The sequence below is a fragment of the Clupea harengus genome, chromosome 25, assembly GCF_900700415.2.
Source record: "Clupea harengus chromosome 25, Ch_v2.0.2, whole genome shotgun sequence".
NCBI lineage: Eukaryota > Metazoa > Chordata > Actinopteri > Clupeiformes > Clupeidae > Clupea > Clupea harengus.
Genome location: NC_045176.1, coordinates 10205533 through 10232562, shown reverse-complemented (window position 1 = coordinate 10232562; position 27030 = coordinate 10205533). Strand labels below are relative to the sequence as shown.

Here is a 27030-nt window from a genome sequence, read left to right as displayed (position 1 = left end):
TTTCAACAGCAAACAGGGCTGAGCAAAAAGGAAGAATGGCCATGTTTAAACAGCAGGTAGTGCTCCTTTGTCTCACATATACTGTTTACCAGCCATAATGTTGCTACTGGATAGTTTCCAAAAACAGAATATGCTGGGCACATTTTAACACACAATAAGTAAGACAAGGAAGTGTCAGTTTTCAGAATATGTCAAGACACTGTCACTCTAAACTTTGACAAGTCTGAGGGCAGGCGCTCATAAACCAAACCACATGGTGAAAAAAGCACTATGTGAGGAAAAATGTTTTGTTTGTCACAATACGTCAAAACTCAGATCCAACAATAGGTCACTAAACCCAATCACATTTAATCAAATATTGATTTAAGGTTCCTTTGAAAATCACCTTCACACATAAGTAAGTAATGAGTAATCTACAGTACATAGAGCACTTCACCCACCTTTGAGTCACTTCCTCTGCATGTTGCTGAATACATTACAAACTTTCAGAACAATGCTGACATCTAGTGGCTAGAAATGAAACTATATTTTCACTCAGTACTCTAAAACGCAAAACTTTAATCTTCATCCTCAGCATTCAAATAACCTTGTAGTCCATGCATTCAGGCTTGTTCTGAGCTGATACACCGCTATTAGTGGTGATATTTCTTTATTTGACACTCTTCCTGACTTGTTTTGTACAGTTCCTCATCATCAGTCCCTCCTTGGAGGCTTGGAATGAGAGAGACATGGATGACTGCAAATCTTTTAGTACACCAAGGTTTGCAGTTTTGCACTCTACAGTGCTATGCCAGTGTCCACCTGCTATAACAGTTATAAAAGTTCTACCATGACACATGAATTAATAATGTCAGTTGGGTGCAAGAGGGTGTATTTTTAGGTTTAATTACAGAGAGCTGTTGGTGTTCAGCTGATGTGAAGGGTGGTCTCACTCAGGAAGCTGGCCTGGCTGCGGCCTGGCCTTTACATCATGCTGGGTGACATCATGGTCCCGGGTGAGGTCAGTATAGGCAAGAGGGCGCATGGACGCACCATAATATTGACACAAAGTCCATCTGTTGCCCGCAGGAAAAAGTGAATGGCGAACAGGAAAAAGTCTCTGTGTTGAAAGAATGAAGATTTAAAACCCTGGAAAAAGAGGGCGAAAGAAGTCAACAAGGATGTTTGATTTAACACAGCCCCCAGCCCTGACTTCTGTTATTTCATTACTTTCCCATTTTCCCCCCTGATTGTTGATATAAAACATGCAGAATAAGAGCGTAATGAGCATTCTGACCTTATGGAAGGATTGTAGTTGTAATATCAGACAGAGAGGTGTACATAAAATAGAATATATTTCTGACCGTTGCCATGCTAATGGCCCAACAAGGAAAAACACATTTGATGAGCCACTGTAATTAACCTTTAGCAATCACCATCACCATTCAGGACATAGCAAATTAACACACACACACACACAAACACACACACACACACACACACACACACACACACACACACACACACACCCGCACACACTCACACACTCACATGCACGCACACCTGCATTTGTGCCGTCGTGCTACTCCAAGGATGGTTGTTCCAGCCCACAAAGATTCTTGAGGGTGAGGTCATCCAGACTAATCAGGAAGCTGAGCAGGCAGAGTGCCCGGGGTCACTGGGTACACACACACCTGCAGGCTGCAGGTATTACATTCCTGCAACTCTGCTCTGTTGCTGTTCAACGCAGGTGAGCCACACAGGAACAGCAGAGGTTCACTCTGTCACACAAACACACCCCTTCACACAAAGCATTGAGTTCACTGAAAAAGAACAATTGGTTTTCGTATATGGTGTGTTGTTTAACTGTTGCTGTTGCTGTTGCTGTTGCTGTTTAAACACATGGTTTTCATCACTGCAGAAAATTTGCCTTTAACTTTGGCCACGGTGCCAATGGTGACGGTAGGTGGGGAAAAAGCCATGGCTCACACTTCTACCCCGCTTGCACTTGCTCAAAGTACACAATAAATGTTGCTGCATGAGAGCTTTTTTTTCTCTAAGCCAAGTCCAAACATTTCTGTAGACATTAACTAGTGAATGGGAGTCATTGTAAAAAAAAAAGGAAAAAAAAAGAAAAGAAAAAAACGTTTGATTCCCTACAGACGAGCTCTTAGAGTTGATCCAGTGCAACAGTGCTGCTAGTTGCTGCTAGTAATGGTCATCTCCAGGTCCGTTAATGAGAGGGGACGGGACAGGACGGGACGGGGGGGGGGGGGGGGGGGATAGGTTAGAGCAACCCTTGAGCAGGTACTGCCACACTGGTGTGTTGAGAATGTTGTAGAATGAAGGCCCTGAAGAATATATGGAACGTGGAACTTTACAATCTTACATTGCTGATGAAAGCATTCTTCGCATTCTATACCCTGGAATGTTCAAAACTCACCTGCTGAAGGGTTATCAACTCATAACACCATCTGCCAAGATGTAATGGGCCATTAGGGTGTAAGACAAATACATGAAACTCTTGAAATGTCTAAAAAATATATAAAAATCTGAGTGTGTTTAAAAAAAAGGTTAACCTGTTACCTAAAAAAGGATCATTCAGAGGAAGAAAGTCCTTCATGCAGTGATGCTATTGCTGCTATCGCAATGACTGCACATACCAGCGTGACACTTTGGAAATATACTGAAATAGAAATACACTAAAATGTGCTTTCGGTCACAAAGTTACAGCCAGATCTTATTTGGAACCACCAAGATTACCGAAAGTATAATTATGTTGCAGAGATCAACCAGAAGCTCTTTTAAATACAAACGCCAAGCACAAATGTCCATTATTTTCTAGTGACAGATACGTATCACCAGATAGCATCTGTCTGCAGCAGGCTTAGGCTCCAGATGGTGAAGCCCCCTTAGAATAGATGAGCCCTTGGTGTGGCCCAGTCTCACCCATTCTAGTATCATGCCACATGCCTGCCTAAAATACCCACTGCGGCATCATTAGCTTCATGCTTAAATTCTTACCTTTTTGGTTTCATCCAATTATTCCACAATAATTGCAAACCAGTTTTTTCACCCCTTTTCTCTGCAAACATATGTAGTTCATGTGTGACACAGTTTGTCTCGGTCAGTTTTGATTTGTTTTGGTGTGTTTGTCCCTAAATCAGTAAAGTTTCTTGTACTTTCTGTTTCATGTAACCATGTAGCCATTTGTACCACTAGATGGCAGTGCACGCAAAAACGACTTCAATATGACCTTACACAAGATTGCGCAGACAGCCAGGACATGAGAAAATGAAGGAATGCATTCCACCGTTGCTGAGAAATTATGACATTCTGTGATAATACCATATATATGTCTCAAAAGCTTACATGTAAAAATTAAATGAGGTGCTTGCGAAACGACGGAATTCTACTGAAGGTTGTAGGTCTGTGGTTTGGCTAAATTGTTTAAAAAAAAACTTGTGAGGTGAGGTGATACTGCTGCCTCAAGACAACGTAGGCTCCATTGCCTGTATATATATTTTGTACTTTATGCAAAGATATTGTAATGAAAAACATAATAAACATTCAACTGTTAAGCGAAAACAAAATCGCGATATTGTGATTTTTTTTTGTAAAATATTGTAAAAAAAAGAAAATGTATTCTTATTATTTTAATTTAAGTGGACGTCACAGAAGCCGTTATGAAATGAATAATAAGAAAGGAAATGGTTTAGGCTACTCAGGAGTCGTTGGGAAACCATACACCTGTTCTGCTACTTTCAAAGAGGATATCTTAGATATGCATCAGTGTTATCAATGACAGAGACACATCCACTTCCTATTCTCACCTATCAACAGGCTCTTGACACTTGCATGAAACAAACCGAACCTTTCCCTAAACAGAATCAAGAGGTGATATTATTTCCCTCCAAATTCAGGAACATGACGGAGCCTCCGGTCATTTTGGGTGTTCACAATGACGGAGAAACTGGCCTATAGGCTACCTTTCAGCAGCCCTACGGAGGAAGAACACATATACACCTCTAGTCCAAAATCAAGAAAAAAATCACACAGGAATTCACAGTGTATTTAACAGATCGACTGATCAGGACTTTTCTTATTGTAACAATGCAATGTGATGACATAAATTCACTATAAGACCAGATAATAATAGGCCATTATAAAACCTGTCTATAATGCAATAATATTTGTATACATGTAATATAATATATTATATTATGTAACATAATACTTAGGCTATTATTATAACACCTATTTCAATTGGGCAAATTGACTAGTTAGATATTTCATGCCAGTTTATAACTAAGCAAGATTTTGTACAGCAGCCAGTTTGAAGGGTGTGAGGGTGGAGCTTCTGACTGCCGCTCAAAGAAGTCAGCTTTAATGTAAAAAAATGTACATTTGCTATTAACGTATTGACTAACAGACTATGACAAAAAAAATAAAGTCAGTTCCGGGATAATGCAATGTATTACAAAGAAAATGGCTTTCATTATATTATTCAAAGACCTCAATTTTGTTAAGAAATCATCTGTATTGAATTATTTAGGCACATGACATTTACATGGTCGGGGTCTAACGATGGAGCTCCTGAAAGTAAAAAATAAAGTTTTAGAGCGCCTTCAATTTACTTGTTGGTTAGTAACAAGATAGCCTCGAAAACTAAGGGGAAATGAAGGAAGATACCAGCAAGATTGAGAAATTCTCAAGCAATTCACACATTTTTATTTTTGCATTTTAGCAGCTTCAAACCAGGGAGTGAAATCCGGAGAGGTTGTTATAGCTACCCAATCCACAGGGGTTCTGCTGTCTATTTAAACCTTACTGCCCCCCCCCCCCCCCCCCGCCCGCCCCCCTTCCTTTAAACAACATTATATATCACACAGAGTATGCCAATGCCCACACGTCCCAATGAGTATACTAAAACACTATCTTCCGAAAATTAGCTCATTCTCGTGTCTGTGTTCAGCCTGACTGACTCAGGGAAAGAGAGCGCAAAGGAACAGTATCATCAGAATTTCCCCTGTGGCAGTACGTGCTGATTGGGTCGCAAAACCTAGCTGCTTTTAACTTTTAATATTTGCTTGCCCTGTTCTGCCATGACTGGTCGCAGAAGACTATTTGTCTGAATCGTCCTTAGGAATTAGGCGAGAAGTATTGGTCAGCGCTCATTTTTTTTTTTTGCCTCCTCTCATCGAAAACGTGTGTGCGCGCGTGTGTGCGTCTTTTGCGAAACTTTTTAAGGATGATATACCTTGGATGTTTCCTGTTTCTCTTTGGGATTACACATGTCATGGCAAGTTATCCAATCTGGTGGTAAGTTTAAACTCAATTTCTACTCTGATATTTTCAATTAAATTACAACAGGTTAACTCAAATACTGATCTGCTTTTTCTCCACATTACACTTAAATTGCGATATATTTCGTTTGTCCCTTAATGACTTCGTTAAACAAATGTGGTTTGTACAAATGTGGATAAGACAACGTATCACACTGGGGATGCCATATATGTATCCAAGAAGAGTTTCTAAATAATCTTAGTTCTCTATACAGTCAGAGTTGAACCAGTCAAATGGAATCTTGTAAAGGCAGCATGTGAGCTACTGACGTGATTGGTATCAAAGTACAGTAGGAGCGCAAGGATGCTGGTATCTATATAACGACGATTCACAACTGCTCAACATGTAAACTTTGTAAAGATTTTACCTGAGATTAAGTGATTGTATTACAACCAACGTTCATTTTCAATATTTTGTTTAAACACAGCAACAGGTGCTGAACCTGTGGACCCCCTTACATACAGTATATTGTAACGTCCTCACTCATATGGATATTAATCTATGGTTTCGTTTCGCAAACATAGTCCCGTGTTTTTCTGAAAGTAATGCGTTAGATTTCATAATGGACTGCATATAATCTATAACCAATCCTTGAAACTGGTTGGTCCTGGTTGTTCAATTTAGAGTCTCCCCAAAACTGTCACTATTTCATGAAATTATGTGTTAAATTCAAACATTTAAATCAGTGCCCCTAGTAAACACAAAACCTGATGTCCAATTTCTCATGAAAATAAGATTCTGCTCAGTAAAGTTAATTGTTTAACTGCTGGTGTATCACCATTGTGAATTATGCCTGTGAACAAAGTCTGTGGCTTTCAACAACCCATTACAAACTAGTATTATAAAATCAATCAACCTTATGAATTTGAAAACATAAAGAATTGCTCTAAAATGTATGTTTGTTCTTAATGGTACTGGACGTGGAACAAAATTCATAAGAAGGCCACAAAAACTGTATGAAACTGAAACTGTATCATAATTTGACATTTACTCATATCACAGACACATTTTATGATTAGCACAGACATCTAACATAGCCAGGTTCGCTCAGCTCAGTTCTAAGAGACTGCGTGTGTGTGTTTGGATGTTGAGAAAAGAGGCATGAAAGAAGGAGACAATGGGTATCTAGCTCCATTTTAAAACACTGTAATTGACCACATCATTAGTCACTGAGCCAGTCATCCCAAGCTCTTTAATTGTTGCTTAGCTTCTGCTCTGGGGAGGGGGGGGTTCAAGAGGACTGCTCTCTCTCTCTCTCTCTCCCGAGCTTGTTCGTCTCATAAGCGGCTTAATCTGCACTGGTAGAGACAGAGGAATCAGCAGCACAACCACAGTCTCCAACAGTTGGTTATCTAAGCATTGAACCCTCCAATCTCCCGTTGATGAAAGAGTATTGACAACACATACTTTGATGTACATGCAAGTGGTACTTTTTTAGTTGAAGGTTAACACAAGTTGTTTATATCTACTTTGTTCTATCTTGTTTTGTGACAAAAAGATGTCTTTATTTGTTTGGATCTGGATAACCAGCGGTGCTGTTCTTATTTTTCTTTGTCAAAGCCTTTTCCTATGTGTCTCTCAAAGAGTTTTTTTGTCTTTCTTTTGGAGCCCGGGTGACATCAAAACCCACCCACATAAGTGACAAGCAAGTTGGCAGGATTCCATTTGGTCAAAGTATCCAGCCTCTGGCAAAGGAATAAAGTCATCAAGTTTGTTTATGATTGGCGGTTGGGTCACAGCTCTGAATCAGGCTGGAGTGCAACATGGATGGCAAGGAAAGAGAAAGTTGACTGGAAAAAGCTCTAGCACATTTACTATTGCACCCTCCATTCAAGCACAGCTCTCCCCCAAAAGCTGTGTCACTCATTAGATAAGAGCTGGGGACTGTTGGGGATTACTCAACTCTCATCTTTGCACCTTTTATCAAGTAGATATCAGTTACAAACACATTTGCATCCACCACTATCATCTGTGTTTGTTTGCGTGTCCAATACTATGATCTTCTTGTCCGTGTGATAGTCTCTGCCTGTTTCAGTCAGATTCTGGGCTGATCTAGCACTAACTCCAAGTGGCCTAAGGATCTTCATCAGTGCCCCAAGTGTGGGTCTTCACTAAGGCAGGGTCATGGATGACGTTCTACCGACCTGACATGGTGTAGCCTGACTGAGCCCCCCCCCCCCACACACACACACACACACACACACATACAGCTCGCTTCCTCACCACCACCCCACCTCAAAAGATAAATACCTGGAGGTGAAAGCTTGCCGCACATTCCTTCTCCCAAACACGCTCTCTTGATGTCAAAGTCGGCTCTGTGGCCCCAGGGCCCAAGAGTAAAGTGGTAATTCTGAGGTGCTCTTGCTTGGGCATGCTGAAGTATGCATTAAACCTGGGCTGGATACACTTCAGATGGGGAAGGAACAAATATAACAGAGACTACAAAACAGCAGGATCCCTCTGCTTCTCTCTTTGTTTTTAATTACAAGGGATTAGGAGTTTTATGGAGTTGACAAAAAATAAGACTCCTCCGCATGGAAAATGACAGCCAATCTGGTCTTTGTTCGACTCTAGAGCTGTTTCCTCTGATAAAACAGCGTTGTTATCTCTCTGTTACAAAAAGACTACTACAATACTCGACACTGAACGAGGATATATATATATATGAAAACCAGGCAGATTGTCTGTGTAGTACTGTGTGCAGATTGACTGTGTACTGTGTGTGTGTGTGTGTGTGTGTGTGTGTGTGTGTGTGTGTGTGCGTGCGTGCGTGCGTGCGTGCGTGCGTGCATGTGTGTGTGTGGGATGAAGTCACAGGCACAGGCACAGGCTCAACTGATCTCGGCTGATAGTGATGCTCTGTTGTTGTATTCTTTAACACAGAGCCGTGGCATGTGGTGAGACTTGAAGCGCTCTTGTGCCGTGTCTGTAACAGTACACTCGTTTTTTACGGCACGGCCCTCGCGTCCTTTTAAATGATCATCTCAGTTTTTATCGGGCATGACAGACAAGCGGCGCGGCGGCGCAGGACAGCACGTGCCTCCGACAGGTTTCCTCAGCCGAGCGATTCGCAAGATCCACCTGCACGTTTCACTCAGCACGCCTGACGTCTCGAATTCATCAGTTCCCTGGCAGGGTCTCAGCTGCAGAGGAACCCACAGAGTGGTGACTCCAGCAGTCATCACCGCCGATTAATTATCACGTTTGTCTTGGCTGTAATGGGCCTGGAAGCCGTCCACGCCTGAAGTCACGCTACGCCACACCGCAGCACACCACATCGAGCTAGTTTGTTCTCGCAAAAAGGGCAGATTGGAAATAATTGATATTTAATGCAGGATTAAAAAAAAAAAAAAAAAGGCTGTCTTTGTTTAAGTTCAAAGCACGGGACGCCTATCACAGGAGGGGGTTTCATACCACTGATCTGGAAGTTTCTGAGCAGCCTGAGTTGCCTAAGGCTGTGGACTGTCAAGGGCCAAAGAAAGGTCAATTCGTAATAGGAGTTACTTAGTGAACAAATCTTCATATTTTCAGCTGCACCCTGGCAAACAGAGAGCAGGGAGGAGAGTCGAGAGAGAAAGAGAGAAAGAGAGAGGGAGGGAAAAGGGAGAGACAGAGAGCTATTTCAAAGTCTTTTGGTGCTTGTTCCTTCTTGTCCCTTCCGTATTTCATAGATGATAAACCAAAAAGCTTGTTAAGCTCAGTGATTGAGAAACCCTTCTTAGCAAACCTGACTCACCGTTCATTCATTTGCTCAGCGGATGTATACTGACTGGGCACTACCAAATGGATAAAGTCGAGTACTTAGAGCTTGGTTATGCATTAAAATACTCAGGTAAAATCAAGGAACTGTTATTTTCTAACTATAACTATAAATATGCACGGAAAGTCTGTCTAACAGGTGAAAGATTTGACAATAGATCTCTCACATTTAGCAGACAACGAGTCATATATCAATGAGTCAAAGAGTCACGTTAAGGTCTGTGGCGCCACTGACACCAGCAGTGCAGTCCCCCCTGCTGAAGAGAGACCTCCGTAGGTGCAGGCCCTCGCTGTGCCTCAGGGTCAGCCCGTGTGTGTGTTGTAATTAGTGATTAGTCCTGAACATAGCTGCCGAGGTCAAGAGACACAGGGCTAATTGAGTTGCCCAAGACTGCTCACACCTGTTGAGGCAGCAGGGTCCGACGGCAGCACCAGAAATAATGGAGCCAACTGGTGGCCCTGACTCATATCCTCCCAAGAAATCCCCAGGAGTTGAGCTGATGGATTTGAGGTTAAGTGGGGGCCCCGGGCCACATCTGGAAGAGAAAATGCTTCTTGCTTTGAATTCAACTCTAAACTGGGATGTTATAAATGTATTATATATGAAGGATGGCATTCGCTTTTCATTGACTTATACACTGAGGTTCTTGCATCAAAACTGTGAAACACAACAATTTTAACAGAATAATCTTTCTGTCAAGACAAGTAGCCATACACAATTGCCTTTACTCCTATTGAACACATGTGTGCTTGATCATGTTTGTAGATTCATGATAATATCTCAATTTAATGTCATTTTGCGTGTTTTCTCCTTCTAAGAGTTCAACATAGCTACCTTTGCCGTTCTCTGTATCCCCTTTGATGTATGTTACGCCCCTAACATCAGCAGTCCTTTTCATGAGCCATGTAAACGCAATCATAGACTGACCATGACTTGCTAAGGGTTGTTTTTAGCATTTTGAAACAATGCATCATAGGTTTAGAAAAAAGCCTGGTCTGATGACATACCAGAGTAACAGAGCGAGAGGCCTCCTCTTACCTCCAGTAAGCTTCACTCAGAACGCAACCAAACAGAGGCACAACAGTATAATTGGAAACCAACAAGCATGTTCCCACTTGCAGCATCCCTGCTTAGAGCCATCAAAGGGCAGCCAGGTTCAGAATGATATAACTCAAGCATCCTCTGATGCTAAGCCAGGCTAACGCTCACCGTCTCATTACTCAAAGCCAGCGGCCCGCTGCTCGTGTGGACACTGAGACGGTTGCGGTGGCCTGTAATAACAAGGTGCCTTCCCCCTTGCTGTGAACCTTTGGTCTATAAATTGCTCTTGGTTCACCTGGGTCTTTCATGTCAGCCCCTAGGACTGCTTAACCGGAGGAGTGAGGGCTGCATTTGAAATCCACACATCAAAATGACAACACACAGACAGAGACTGAGACAGACAAAGAAAGACAGAGAGAGAGAGAGAGCCATACTATATATACATGTATGATTGTATATGTATATATATATATATGTGTGTGTGTGTGTGTGTGTGTGTGTGTGAGAGAGAGTGTGTGTGTGTGTGTGTGTGTGTGTGTGTGTGTGTGTGTGTGTGTGTGTGTGTGTGTGTGTGTATACATACATATACATATACAGAGAGAGAGAGATATGTTAAGGTATACCCTCTGACACATCTGAGACTAACCTCCCTCCCACCCCCCTCCCCTTGTGCCCCTCTGCCTGTCCATCCAGGTCCCTGGCTGTGGGCCATCAGTACTCGTCCCTGGGCACTCAGCCCATCCTGTGCGGCAGCATCCCCGGCCTGGTGCCCAAGCAGCTGCGCTTCTGCCGCAACTACGTGGAGATCATGCCCAGCGTGGCCGAGGGTGTGAAGATTGGCATCCAGGAGTGCCAGCATCAGTTCCGGGGCCGCCGTTGGAACTGCACCACCATCAACGACAACCTGGCCATCTTTGGACCGGTACTCGACAAAGGTAGCCAAGCTGTGTGATAATTAGGGCATGTGGTGGGAGTAGGTTTAGGGTTGGGGGGGGGGGGGGGGGGGGGGGGGGGGGGCACACTGACCTTCAGCTGTTCTTAGAGTACAAAATTCAACCTTGACTTTATCACTAGACTCACTCAATGTTAAACTTTTTAAAATAAACTAAATCTGTAAGTACAACATTTTCACCAAAGTCGTTACGTATGTTTACATACAGTCTGATACATCGCTGAAAATAACCAGGCCATACTATTAGACAGACATATGTAATTGACTTCTGCAGCATTCAAATTATGACAAAGGCTGATGTGTGTGTAATTTCATCTAACAGCCTTAAATATTTCAATCATTTATTTGGCACATTCAAATCCAAGTGTAAACACACACTGACAGATGCACTCATCTGTGACCTCCTTGAATGGATGTAGCGATGTATGTACATAGTCAGGGTGGAGGTCCTTTTTTCTCCGAAAGGGAATTCCCAGCTATTGTTCCTCATACATTGGAAGTACCTCCAAAGTCAATCAGGCAAGGGTGCTGGCTCTACCAGTTCCACCCCAACATCCCTCTGCCCTGTGAAGATTATCTAACAGAAGTTTGGTTTGGGGGAGAATATCAGAATGAGCCATACTTGGCTTTAATCAATTACAGATTTTTTTGGTAATTGTTCATAATGCAAGCCTGAGCACAGACCAGGATCAGGGGTAAGGAGGGGTTGAAACAGTTTCATTTTTTTTTTCAAAGAGACGGGACTCGTTTCTTAAACCACTGTGTTAAATGTCATCTGGTGCAATACACACCCTGAAAGTGGATGCGTAGCTAGGTGGTATCCTCTCATCCCTGACTGGTTTCAGGTCTGTCCTTGTCACCTGAAGAAAAGGGCTCTTTCTGTTGTAAATACCAGTGTGTTTGTCGCTGTGCCTCTGGCATGTGACTACTGCATGTCCCTTTGCAATGAGTAACCAGCCAGGGAAGAGAAGGATGCAAAGGAGGAAAAAGGGGGGAGGAGGGGGGGGGGGGTCTAAACCTGTCAAACGGTCTGGGGAAAGACTGATGTTTACTGTGGCGGGAGGTGGGGTTAGTTGGGGCAATTGCTTTTAATAAACTCTTGAGCAATTGTTACATTGATGGAGAAGGCTTGAGCTCAAGTAGGTCAGTAATGATAGGGGTTCACAGCCCCGGCCTATTGTGGTGCAAATACCCTCGCATCTCCCCCACCGCTCCCCTCCAGCCTAAATTGCAGGAGCCAGGAGTGGAAGGAGGAGGAACTGAGCCCGTCTCTGGGGTCTGGGGCAGCTTTAGTAAATCATTTTGATTGGATTAAGGTCACTGAGGCCCTTAATAGTGTGAGAGGTCAAAGCGGCTGGATTAAGTGCCTTTGTCAAGGGGTGGCGAGTGTGACTGTGGCCCTCAGATCCTTTTGAGGGGGCTTAGAAGGAGTAACTCTTATTGAATTTCATTTCGTTTGATGGATGCTCCTGTTTGGCCCGCATATCAGCATTGTCCCGCCGGCCGGCCGTGCCTGTTCGTCTGCCGTCGCAGACGGATGTGTGTTTGTTTCCTCGTGACCTTTTTGTTGGGCCCTGAAAGGGACAGTGGACTTAACGCCTGTCTGTCGGCCCATTACTGCCAATCTCTGAGCTTAAGTTATGTGAAGGGCACTCCTCCAGAGGAAGCGGTGGCTCTGCCTTACTGCGGGGCCAGGGGCCCCAGGGCAGCGCAGGAGTGTGTGAAGGTCCCGTGAGAGCTGCTATTGCTTACTTAGTGGGGAGATCAAAGATGCTGAATGTGCTGAAGTGTCAGAGAGGGATCTGAGCGTCAGACGGGTGAAGGGTGGAATCATATCTGGCGGTATGTAATTATAATGCGGTCATTTTCAGAAAAAAAACCTTGAGTGGAAACTATGCATCATGAAAACATGACAGTGTTTTAAATCATATTTTGGTGCAGGTTCTGACAAATATCTGATTGATCACGCCCTCTCTTGCCTCTCTCCCTCTCGCTCTCTTTCTCTCATTCTGATTTCTGAGTTCCACATGCTTTAGCAAGAACATGCCATTATATTTGACTTTTTGTGATTTTTTAAGAGAAATAATGGACTGATAATGGAAGACACAGAACCGACACAGACGTAAACCACAGACAAAAACCTGAACGGCTCTGTGTGGGCACAGAAGGGGTAAAGGAACAGAACTAGTATCGCTGGCTTTTGTTGTGAGCTGGCAGGTTCTCCCCTGCCTCATCCCGCTGCTGTCTGTCTGTTTCACAGGACAGCCCGTGGCGGTGTCTGCGTCAGCGTTCATTAATTTACATTAACCAAAGTGTCAAAACACGGCCCTCTGGAATCTGCTGCACAGGATGAAAGGGGAGTCTGTGCAGGTGTGCTCTGGAGGCCGGTGCATTTTGGAGGACCTACAATTGCCAGACACTTAGAGGTCTTACACAAGCTGTGGTGTCACTGCTTGCTCACTCACCTAATACTTTCTGTACAACTCACACACAAGTCCAACTTCCAAATGCAATTTGAGTAGATCTTGTTTCACAGAACTTGAGTGTAAACTGCACTGCTACGCTGAGGATAGCTTGAATTATTTACTGAACACGGATTTACAAAGGGTAGCTATTTACACAGAGGGCCGATCACACAGAGCAAGTGGATCTGGACACACACCCAGGTTTCGCGACGGTGCTGAGCAGCTCCATTTCCAGGCCCCTCTGCTGATCTAAACCCACTCTGCAAAGGTCATGGAGCTGATGACCCCCGACCTCAAGAGTAGAAACTGTTACAATTTAGGATGTGCTAAGAGCTCCTTGCTTTTCATAAAATGCATGTTTCTTCATGCTGGGGGGAGGTCAGCACATCGGTATATCATTAACTCTGGTGAAGAAAGAAAGAGGGGGTGTGGTAAATGGAGTTGATGGGGGGACCTTAGCTCCACTCCCTGCTGGGCTCCGCTCGGAGCACAATATCTCTGCAACCATGAGATTAAGCCAGAGAGAAAGCGCCTTTCACCATTCACACGCCCTTTAGATTGTTTTATTAAAGCATCTGAATAGGGATTTCCCCATCTGCCGACAAGCAAGGTCCAACCAATGCATAGTTCTCTGTTGCTATGACTTAACTTGGTCCTCACTAATCACTGGCGAGGGCAAATTTCATATAAAATATCTGGGCCCTTTGTGGGCCTAACGCGCCGTGACAGTGGCTGCACAATGGGGGATTCAAGCCCCTCAGCAGGTAATATGGGCGACTCGCCATGCAAGGGTCCGGCTAAGAGCGTCAGAGGGTGGGTGTTAAGGGGGGGAAGAGGGGGGCGAGGAGGGAGGGGTGAGTTAGTGTCACAAGCAGTCAGGCCAATCAGGCCTCCCGGTGCATTCCTTTCTCAGGTATGCCTCGTCCTGTCCCAAGGTGGCACCTCTTTTTTTTTCAAGGGGTCTTTTTCTTCTTCCCTTTCTTCTCATCTGCCCAGATAATCTGCTTTTCCTCCCTGCGCCCCCACCCGTCCCTTCTTAGCTGTCCCTCCGCTGTGCGGCATCATTGTCAACCAGCCACAAGGAGCTGACCCACACTTTATTGGCTTCCTGATAATAAAAAGACGGTGACTGAGTGGTTTTAAATTGAAATTGAATGGTGGCCTTTCAGACAATTCACACCCCTAGTGACCACATGACCAGGGCTGGGAAAGATAGAAAGATAGAACTTTACCACAACAGATGTATGTCATCAGAACAACAAAGAGAAATACATATATTTTTTTTGTATTGTATTGAATACAATAATACATTACATTGACAGTTATTCTTTAAGGATGACATTTAAATATCATCAATGCCCTCCATTCAAAGGAATGCCTGCACAGCATAAATCTATAACATTGATTTTTTTAAGACAAAGACTTGTAAGACAAATATCCATAAGGTTTGGTGGAACAGTAAAGGCGTTGAGGTTTGGGGAAGATGCCAGTAGTCAATCTGCTTCATCTCTCCCTGTGCCCCTAATTTCTCCAACCAGTTGAAACCTGCCGTGAAGGAAGAGCTCCCTCTGTACCTGGTCCCTCAGCCGTTTCTTCTACCTCTCTCTGTGCAAGACTGCACAAGATCCAGGAGTTTATATCGCGAAACCTCGCCAATCTCTGCCATGTCATGGAAAATGTTAGAGGCAAACAATAGCATATGGATGGAAATTAAATAAAATACTTTATCACAGTGAACAACCTTGATTAATTAAGTGAATTCACCTTTAAGGCTAAACTCCATTTAACTTAAAACAAAACCTCAGCAAAGTGTGTCTTAGTCATGGGTAATAAGGCTATTGCCCAACATTTGAAGATTTGAACGTTTTAATTTTAACTGCAAAATTACAGGCCCATCCGCTGCTCTGCTGTCATCTCATCCCCACTGACTCATGCATCAGCTATTCCAGACGGAGCCCTAGCTACCTTATTTAGGCAAAATGGCAGCCTCTACATGCAGAGCTATAAAGCAGGGCAAAACATCTAACCAGAACAGCTCCCTCAAGACACAGTTTGCGTCTTCTGAGTTATACATTTGATTTCATTTTTATATTGTGCTATTACCAAAGAGCTTTGCCTAGAGACAGTGGCATGGAACTGCCAGGGTACACACCTGAGCAGTGGCTACTTCAGAAGGCCTGATTGGAGAGAAATAGGATGAATAGGGGGGGACAGGGAAAGCCAAGAAGGAAGGGATGAAGAGAGAAAGAAAAGCAGACTAGGAGATGAGATGTCGCTTTCCTTGTAAGGGTGGGTACACATTAGCATATGTAAGTGGGAGCTTTATCAGGCCTTGTTCATCATGACCAGATATAATGGGAGCCAGCGGGTAGAGTGATGTGCAGTGAGTAAACCTCACTCTTCGACACCTTATGAGACATGCCGGCGACAGACGCTAGCACCCATGGGTTTTAGCCTCCTTGCCCGAGGTTGCGAGTTCGAGTCCAGAACGGGACTGTGCTTGCCTACACAAACGCAGGTTACACAGACATCAAAGGAACAAAGACAGAAGGGTTCCTTGGCATGATATATGGGAGGTCTTCAGAAGAGTAGGCCTGAGGCAGCATTTCACAGGGATGATTTACACTGAACCAACACAGATCATGTGGGCAGGCTGGAGCTGACACCACCAAAACACCACATTTGAGGCTAATGCTGCGGAGAGCTTAATAGCAAAGGCAAGCCTTCCCAACATGGAACCTTTAAGAAGTGCAAGACCTCCAAAAAAAACATTTCCAATCATATGATTTACTAATGACAAACATGTTTAGTCTAGACAAGAGAGGTACTTGAAAACGGTATAACCAAGGTCTTTGACAGTAATGCTAGGTGCTTGCATCATTCACAGTTCACATAAGTATAACTATATAACCAGACTGTGTCCTTCATAGATGTTTAGGGCCAACAATCTGCATCTCAGTTAAGGAACATGAAGTCTTGTCATTACTAGCATTCTGGTTAAGCTAATTGTGTATTGCACCAGGTTTCATGGATAAGTATAACTGATTCTCATCTGCATAGTAAAACCAGACTGGAAATCTTGATGATTTTTCTTTGTGGAAAACCATTAGGTCTTCTCAAGGTTTTTTCTTTAAAAATGAGAAATTAAATATGGATATTGATTTGACAAGACAACCTGGATTGAAGTTGGTAACATGGGCATTTAATGACAGCTATTTTGCGGCATTCATCATCATTGACTGGTTTGAGTAGATGTGTCAGTGTCAAGTTCTATGTGAGTGGGAGCCAATGGGCATCTTGACAGGTTAGATGATTTGATCATGGAACTAAATTGAGATGGAAATATATGTATATTACCAATATATCTCATTATTGGGACATGACATAAGGCCACCAGAGTTAACTGTAAAACTAATTTTGTTTTTTACTTTTGCTTCATGAACTTCACTAAACACTCCCAGATGTATCAGCTGGCAAGGGAGTTTTGTCAAGTATGTCTGATCTAGGACAGCTTATTTACTGGTTATTAGGTGCAACTGTAATGTAGTCAGAACTTCTAGGGTGGTTCCTGGCGAGAGTGAGAGAGCTGATTGCACTTGAAACACCTTGACCTAGATACAACAGGACCTGTGCAAACAAAGCTGCAGTGTACAGGCACATGTCAGTGCTACTGTTGGTTACTTTTTTACTCATATTACCCTAGTAGTCTGTACCCATGAATGGTTAAATATCTACAGGTTGTCGTCTCAGTTCACATTCCACATTGGGTATGGATGGCAAACAGGGCCACTCACATGAGCACAGCTCAGGATGATGAAACACTGCTCGCAGATTATGCCATTCGTTTTAAAGTGCTTTTGGTTTGTGTGTATTTGCTGCTACAAGAAGTCCATGCATGCAGCTGACCTTAATGCTCACCCTCTGCCTCTTTACCCATCCAGCCACCAGAGAGTCTGCGTTTGTGCACGCCATAGCCTCTGCCGGCGTGGCCTTCGCCGTGACGCGCTCCTGTGCCGAGGGCTCGGCCACCATCTGCGGCTGCGACACGCGGCACAAGGGCCCGCCTGGAGAAGGCTGGAAGTGGGGCGGTTGCAGTGAGGATGTGGAGTTTGGCAGCATGGTGTCCCGAGAGTTCGCCGACGCCCGGGAGAACCGGCCTGATGCTCGCTCGGCCATGAACCGACAAAACAACGAAGCCGGACGGGTGGTGAGCTCTCTACCCAACACATTACTACATCATCATGTTCTATAACCTGCAGTATACACTTTTGATATATACATGTTAAATTCTGTGATATATCTGAGATTAAACCGTTTTTTTTCACCATGGAATGTTTTACCCTCTTGTATTCTTGTTTTCAGTATTCTGTATTCAGTCTCAGATTATCAGCATTACCAGCCTATTGACTTGTGATGTTCTTCTCTCCCACAGTCCATCGCCGACCATATGTACCTAAAGTGCAAGTGCCACGGCCTGTCGGGCAGCTGTGAGGTCAAGACATGTTGGTGGTCCCAGCCTGACTTCCGGGTGATCGGCGACTACATGAAGGACAAGTATGACAGCGCCTCTGAGATGGTGGTGGAAAAGCACCGGGAGTCTCGCGGGTGGGTGGAGACCCTGAGGCCCAAGTACACCTTCTTCAAGCCTCCCACGGACCGGGACCTGGTCTACTACGAGAACTCGCCGAACTTCTGCGAGCCCAACCCCGAGACGGGTTCCTTCGGCACGAGGGACCGCGAATGCAACCTGACCTCCCACGGCATCGACGGGTGCGACCTGCTCTGCTGTGGCCGCGGCCACAACACCCGGACAGAGAAGCGCAAGGATAAATGCCACTGCATCTTCCACTGGTGCTGCTACGTCAGCTGCCAGGAGTGTGTGCGCGTGTACGACGTCCACACCTGTAAATAAGGACCTGTAAGGCGCGGCGGCCCTCCCAATGCCTGACCAAAACGAAACTTCATTGTTGCGTGGAGGCCACAAAAAACAGCGTGGGCATCAAACGCCCAGGGGACATTCGGATGAGATGTGTGTGGATAAAGAGAAAGACAGACAAACACTGGTCAAGTTAAGCTGACTACTTCATGGATTCACCCTCCAAGGACCAGGCACTCGACCTATATGGTCCTCCTGGTCATGTGATGCTGAATGTCATGGAACGACATGACTTTCTGAAGGCATTGCAGTTTTGTCTCTGTGAACAAGGTATGGTTTAATTTTGTGAGATAACCATTCCATGTGTGAGTAAATGAAGGGTGGATAAAGAAAAACAAGGCGGTTGTACCCCTCGGGCAAGTAGAAGTCACCTGGACAGAATGGGCCTCAAACACAAGGAGCAACTTAATGTGATATATTACAATGGTTGCATAATCTTTGTGATCAAAATACTGCTGATGAAAACTGCACTGACAACATGGCATCTCTTGTCAAACCATCAGTGATAGCTTAAGTTCGATTTCACTACTCTGAAAGGTACTGAAAGCACATAATATGCTTTTTTTTATGAAATATTTTGTGAGTACAAGGTAGTTATCAAAAGGTGCAACTATATTAGCGTTAGCTTAAAGACTACACAGAAAGCACAATGTACTCATTTTACCTATGTGAGTGTTATCAAACATGTTGACTGAGTGAGTGAGTGTCTCTGTTTTGAGAATAGTGTTAGCTTTATACTAACCTTTTGGTAAGAATGCACTTGCACCTGAGTGAATGTAGTGTTATTGCATTTTTTTCTATGTGTGTGTGTGTGTGTGTGTATGTGTGTCTGTCTGAGTCTGTCTGTCTGTGTGCATGCATGTGTGCACGTGTTTCTGTGCTTGTCTGTGTGTCTATGTATCTACTTACTGTGGTTCCGTGTGTGCAGATAGTTGTGTTTTTGTTTCTTTATTTCCCATTACCTGTAATACCTGTTTCATTGATAAGTACAACGAACAACAAAGAATCTTCTTGTTATGAGATACTTTGGACCCTTCTGCCAAACAGCTTGATTCAGATGCATGAAAATACTAATATCCGATGCCTACTACAAAAGTGATCCCTTATACTAGCTCCAGTAGTTTGGCAGCTGACAAATTACCTGCCATTCAGATGAATTGAAAGACCATCAGGGATTCATAATGGTCTGTGTGAAGGGCCTGCACTTCATGAGATGGAGCAAAGATCTTCTTTTTTTGTGGTTGGTTGTGAAATGAAATCAGTATTAGTGTTGTTCCAAAATCCACTGTGTGGTATTAAATGGGTTGAATAGGGATTACCACACTAATAATATGGCAGGGAATTCCAAATTCAAATATTGACTTTGTTCTTTATCAAGCAAATGTTTTCATGTGATGTATTTCTGAACTACTACTGTAAATCCTCATACGAGTTCCATACATATCAAACATTCATCAACACTAGAATTCTGGAATTGTTAGATTGCTTAAATGTTACCTTCAGCATCAACAATTATCTTCATTCACCCAAATCATCGATGGCAGCACCATTGAAATTCCAACCATGAAATGCTGCTAATGAATTAACTGTGTGTGTGTGTGTGTGTGTGTGTGTGTGTGTGTGTGTGTGTGTGTGTGTGTGTGTGTGTGTGTGTGTGTGTGTGTGTGTGTGTGTGTGTGTGTGTGTGTGTGTGTGTGTGTGTGTGTGTCTGGTGTGCACGTATGTTTACGGATGCGTTTGTTTAGATGTATGTATTTTGTGTTTGTGTATTTTCTTCTTTCTATGAAAGATGCTGTGTAGCCATAGTTTTTGACTAAAATGTGAAGTTTTCTACTAATTCAGTTTTCATATAGCTATGTGATTTCCAAATAGACATAACATAAATGAAATGTCACTGTCACTATCACTTAAATCTAGTGTCACTATAACACATTGTTTGGGAAATACATGTTCTTCAGATGTACTGGGTAAGCATTTTGGAAGGCTTTTGGAAACTACTGATTGCTTTGACAAATCAGAATTCTCATTTGAATAAGTATCCTTCCGTATGCTACTTTAAATTATTCTAAGAAATACCCTTTTAAGTATTAGCATTATACTGTTGTTTTATGGCAATTGATCAAGAGAAAGGTGCACTAAAGACAAAGATTCCTCTCACGGTGTATGTGATTTATGTACAACATGTGACAGGAATCTTAAACTCTCCAGACATTGGTGTAAATACGTCCAGCACTATATAATGCAACAGTATTGTCTACTGTATGAGACTGTTGTGTAACCATAGGTAAAGTATATGCCACATCTATGGGCTTAATGTATGTCTGAATCATTTATGGCCCACAACAATGATCAGCTCCAAACTGAATTTACACTGTATACATGAAACAATTCATTTGTTGGTCAGACCCACGCACCCTACTACTGATTTTTGCTAAAAGGTGTTGTTTGACACACACTTTGAACAAACTACTGAACTGACATTAACTCCTGACATTAGGAAATATCAGACCATATGTGCTCTATCTTCTCTCCATCAGACTAGCCGTTGGTTTTGTTGTTTTATGTGTTTTGAACATCAATTTGCATTATGTGCATGGTCGTTAAATCCAAAGTTTTGTATAAATTACATGTGTGTTTCTATGGATTTCTAAAGTCTGATTTTGTATTATTTATTTTACCATAAATGTATATATTAGGAAGATTATATATTTGCTGACAAAGATCCCTTTCTGAACAGTGTTTTTTTTCTGTGTAGCACTGTAACAGTTTTACCTCAATGCCCATTTTGTTTGTTCATATTTTTGTTGATTTGTTTTTTTCTTTACTGACAATAAACAGACCACACTGTGTGTCTCACTGTCTTCAATAGAGCTATAGATGTTAACTTTATAACAAAATAAAAAACAAAACGTACATAATATTTGTCTGGAACACTTTCTGTTTTTATGTAATATTTCAATACAATGTACCAGACACCAGAGAAAGAGAGGGTCACAAATAGAGAAGGGGAAATAATAATTTATCAGGTAACAATTTTGTGAATGCTTAGGACCTGTCCCTGTGTAATACTTAACCATAAGGGAAAATGTTGACAATGGAAATTTTCCTCATCTGATTGATGAAAAAGCATGAAACTCATTCAGGATTTACTTCCATCCACAGTTAATTGATATGCCAACTGTAGATGGGAAGTTTAGGATGACAAAAGCATCACTGTTTCAGGTGTCCACTGGGATGGGAAGTTTACCAGGATAGCAAGATGATGCAGGTGTCCACTGGGATACACTGAATGATACAGCGGGAAATAATGAGGTCCAAAGGAAGTGCTTCATTCAAACAGGTCAATATATCCACATGCAGTATGCAATTGCCAAAAATAGGAAACATCTGACAAGAAAATGCTATTTCTCTGTTCTATCTTACAATAAACCTTTACTAATTGCCATAACCTCTTAAATCTATTTCCCCCTTTCACACGATTTGAGATGCGTGTGTGAGATGTGAGGTGCTTTTTTATTCTTAGTCTCAACGTCCATTTGTACCTGAAAGTCAATTTGGAGCACATGTTTGGTAAGAATTAGTGTCATTTTGAGGGGGTAGCATTGTCATACATTTTGCCGAAAAGCAGTGTTCCTTCACAGGACCAAGGAAATACAGTGCAAATTAATTCTGAGAACATCACTGAAGAATGATACTTTGAGAAAAAAAAGTGGCCAGATTAAAATCTGGAAGAGATGTCAGTCATCACATTTAAAAGTTGGGCACAGTCCACATATGGGACAATGCTGTCATTCTCCATGGATTTCCCCCAAAACAAAGTCCATGTTTCTAATAATAATTTGATTCTTTTGAGAGGCCACAGAGAGCTGCTGAGCCCTTGAAGGGATGGGAGAAAACGGAGAAGAGACGTGAGCAGCGAAGGAGGGCTGAGCTGAGCTGAGCTGAGTTGACTGCAGTAGATTATTGGCCTGACGTGAATAGAGCCCACCAACACTACAGCTGAGCCGGGACCCCTGATAACTCATTCATTCTCTCACAATGTCCCAACCAGTGGCCCAGGCTGAACTATCTAACACCAGTATCCCAAAATATATTGACACACAGCCCCCTCCTGGGTGCACAAGTGGTCCGTTCCCATTTATGCCTCTAGCCATGCCGTTGGTATTCATACTCTGAGCTGTCGGGAACAGCAGTTGGAACACCCATTGGCATAAATGGCTGACAAAGACTATACACTATGGTGGCCCACCAGAATGCAGACAACTAAAAAGAACTGGATTATGCTTAGGCAAAAAGAAGGCCAATGCTGATTTAATTTTGCTGATGGTGAAATAGAGATTTGAGAGGGCAGATTTTTTAGACAAAGTATAAAGAAAATAAAGATAAAGAAAAGATCTTTAAAAGATTAAGAAAATATGGCATTGAAGGGAAGTGTTGCTGCGGACCAGGCCAAGTGGACTGTTGTTATCTGAGTATCACCCCCAGCACACGACCTAAGGAAAAAGGTACCTCTCCCGTCTGGAGCTGCCGGCCCCAGGGGAAGCAGATGCGCGGCGGTTCTCGGGTGAAGGGCTTCCTGTCACCGACTGACAATAACCTCGGCAACCTTACCCCCTTTCACACAGACGGAGGGAGAAACCAACAACACACAAAATAAAACAAAAGAAACAACACACAAAATTCACAGGGTGAACAGAAACCCAGCCCAACAAGCCTCCGCCGTCCTTGGGCAGAAGGAAATTGTCCCCTTCCATCCAGCAAACCCACCAAACAAGCCTGTCACCAACGTGAGATACACATTGTTAGCAGATAGTTGCCATAGGAGGCCACACCAGCCTCAGTGTGGGAGATGGCACCAGGAGTGTGAGAACTTTGACACAGTCAGCCAGCCAAGTGGCACCACCCAATAACCATATAAATGGGAGACAATGGGCCTAATAGCAATCAGTGTCCTCCGCCTCTTTTTATGTCTTGAATTTGCTCCTGTTGGAGAGAGAGAGGATTCCACTGGGCTGTTACAATGGAGTCTCTGTGCATTTCAATAAACCTGTCTCCCCTCTGAGGAAGAGACAGAGCCCAAATACAAAGTGCCTCTTACGCAATGTGGAATAGCCAGAGAAGCAACAACAACAACAACAACAGAAACAATCACTCAAGTCACACTTCTGCTCAAACAGTCCTTTTGTATCGCTCGACCACAGGCTTTTGATCTCAAAGGTTCAAAGTTGGCAGATGCATATTCACATCATATCTAGGATAGTGTGCCGTTTGTACTGGATTCCTAGGAATACACTGAAAAACCCTTGGGGTATAGTTGTAACATAGACCTATACAGACATTCGTATAATTATTATTTTTTTTTTTCAAATTTGCCATTCACGTTCATCGTGCGTACAAATAGCTAAATATCAAGGAGCATATTTCACTTCTATGGTAAAAAATGTGCATATTTTGGTGGGTAGCACTGTTCAGTTTGACAACTGTGTAACATGTTCTGAGATGGTAAGCTACCTCTCCAAGGTGGCAAAAAGCACCACATAATTGGAGTGTTTTTACTGTATGATCTGTTTTGATGGCTTGTCTATTTAGATATGTTTGCCTGAAAGCACATGGGTCTCACACATAGAATTAGGATTAACTGAAAACAACTGAGCTGATGACTAGAGGAGAGGTCATTTGCCACCATTCAGCTATGTTGTTTCTTCAGGAATTTCATCTGTCTTTTTAGACACCACACCTACTTCATTTCTAAGGTAAGAGAAATGGCACATAATCAGTCAAAGCACAAGTCAGTGTGACATTCAACACAGTTTTTCAGGGCTTCTGTTGTCATCCATAGAAATGAGTGGTGACATAGTCCTGAGGGAAACATAACATTTTAATGTTCTCAGATAATCCTCTGTATTCCTGTATATTTATAAAGTGCAAACTCATCATCATAAGTCTGAGAACATTGCATTCTGTAGGTTACACCTTCATAATATATAGACAGAGCTTCAATAACTGAAAATGTGTGAATGTGAAATAGACACATAATTGACATGACTATGACGAGTGCATAGAAATGTCTCAAAAGATATCACCAAAACATTGAGTATTAGGTGTGTCTGGCAGAAGTTTTTTTTACAAAATAATTTTCCCTCAAGAACAGTGCACTGAACTATGTGAAATGTATCCAGGCAGGATGGTCCAGCACAGGTCAAAGTGTTGCTGGTTTACAGGGCTGCAGATGGAGAGGCCTCAGAGAGCTGCTTCAGTAGTGTGTGGGTTTTTTGTTGTGCAGGAGACTTTGAAGTGAGTGTTTTGATGTGCGTATGCATGTCAGCTCAGAGCCAGGGGCTTTCTCTGGCCCCAGCAGAAGCAGGCTCTCCACTCCTCCACACGACACGTTACACCACAACACAACCCCACCACTATGGTGGTGCTGCTTTTTGGACAGTCTTGAGCTGGATAGTTAAAAATTAACGTTAAACAGTTAAAAGAAAAACTTGTTAAGCTACAAATGTTGTCCTATGCAGCATAATCCTGTTTCCTACATCAAAGTCCACATTTTTACATATGTTTGCTATATTGCTCAGGGAATCAATCAACTGATTATAATTCTGGCTATAATAGGTAAAAACACAAATAGAAACACTGTGCAGTAAACATCTTCTGTGGTGACATGAACCCACTGTGACAGACACAACCACATTCTCGGAGAGACCTGTCATGAAAACACACACCATTAAAAGTCTCTGTCACACAGCTATTTACAGGCTCTCTCTCTCCTCTGCCTCACAGCTGCCTGGAGAGGGCCACAGACGTAAGCCCCTGCGCAGGACAGCCACCTGTGTTGGTGTCACCCACAGGTACTGAGGCAGGTCATCAGCCTGCCTCTCCCGAGGGGAGACCCATCATCATAAGCGTGTGACGGCACCTGTGAAGTACTCTTACTTTGTTTGAAGTGCTTGTTTGTATTGTTGAGGTGAACAAAAGAATTTTGCCACCTTTGTGCTTACAAGGGGACATTAGTCAGAGGGAGAGGGAGGGGGGAGAGAGAGAGAGAGAAAGAGAGAGAGAAAGCAAAGTTGAGCAAGGGTGGCTGCTCACCAGAAGCAAGGGGGTAGGGGAGGGCTGAGGTATACGTTCCTTCCCTCGAGGTAGGAATGAACAGTATATCCACAGAACCACTCGTCTGACTAATAAGACCAAACGGCCAGGCAAAAGATCACAAGGAGAGGGACTCGCTGTCAACAGTTCGGGTTACACACTAGAACAAGAGGGGATGCCATTTGGTACATCACAAGCAGAATGATCAATACAGCCACTGACAATTAAGCTTTATCAAACAGCCACTGACAACCAAGCATTATCAAACAGCTATCACCTCATTACTGTTACACACACAAATCAAGCAGAGTGCAACAGTTTACAAATCTTAATCTGTTTGTTTTCCTGTCTTAATGTTCAAACCGGCTACTATTTCATTTGATCTCGGCACAGACTACAGTCCTCTATGAAGTCACTCCGCAGACTACATGTCTACAGTCTCCAGAGAGACCCTCGTGCTGTTATTCACTTTTACATTTGCTCCCATGCATTGTGTAAGCTATTTGAACACTGGACATTTTACATTTTCCACTTAGTGTGAACAGGTAGGTGGTAAAACCTGCTAGGCTCTAGGCCTGCCGCACCTCCACCGGTGCCCTTTGGGCTAGCTGCGGGGTCATCAGCCGGGGACCACCTTTCCTAACTAGATGTTGCACTGTTATGTGATGAATTTGTACATGATTCAAGAAGAACAACCTCTTCGTGACCACAGTGATATCACGTCATTGGCTGGGAGGAGTAGCTCCAGACCCAGAGCAAAGAGCCACCGTAATTACTGTACCCCGTCAGTAAGAGCCAAGATGCTGCTGATAACAGGCTGGCCACAGGCAGGTGAGCTGAAGAGGCTTGCTTCAGCTGAAGGGGGGGAAGGGAGGAAGGGCAGAGGTTGCCCAGAGGTCGCACAGACGGGGGGAGACAGGGCAGGGGCAGGGGCAGGGTTGGGGGGCGCCTGTCACCATTTCACCTCATGCTGTGGTGTGCAGGCTTTTTCAGTAATGACAGGCCTCAGATCCCCCCCTGTCCTCAGAATGTTGAATGTTTGGTTTAGTTTACGGACGGAAAAGGCCACCAGCCTTTAGGTAGGGGACATTAGGAGAAACTTTGTAGGAGCATCTTTTTTTTTAAATAGAAAATTAGAAATGATGTTGTTGGACTGAATTTACCACCTATTGCTAATATAAACCTGAAACATATGTGTGGACTGAAAGAAAGCTAAAAGTGATGAATGATGATGTAAAAAGTCCTCCATTAATCTCAACTATGTGTGTGTGTGTGTGTGTGTGTGTGTGTGTGTGTGTGTGTGTGTGGCTGGCTGCGTGTTGGAGGGTGTATCAATTTCAAGGTGGCTAGCAGAGGGAGAGGAGGAGTAGGGTTATCATTAGCTGGGACTGGAGCTGTCCTCCGCTAGTTCCAGTAATTACTTCACAAAGGGTGGTGCCTGCCTTCCCACTGCTTTTCC

The 27030-nt window shown here is 43.3% G+C and overlaps 1 protein-coding gene across 1 annotated transcript; it reads left to right on the top strand.

Annotated features, from left to right (window-relative positions):
- Positions 1-5230: 5230 nt before the first annotated feature.
- On the top strand, positions 5231-19242 carry wnt3a (wingless-type MMTV integration site family, member 3A). Its single transcript, XM_031563327.2, has 4 exons — positions 5231-5301; positions 10820-11064; positions 17485-17750; positions 17976-19242. The coding sequence occupies exons 1-4, from the start codon at positions 5231-5233 to the stop codon at positions 18453-18455; spliced, it is 1062 nt and encodes a 353-aa protein (XP_031419187.1). The 3' UTR covers positions 18456-19242.
- The last annotated feature ends 7788 nt before the right edge of the window (positions 19243-27030 follow it).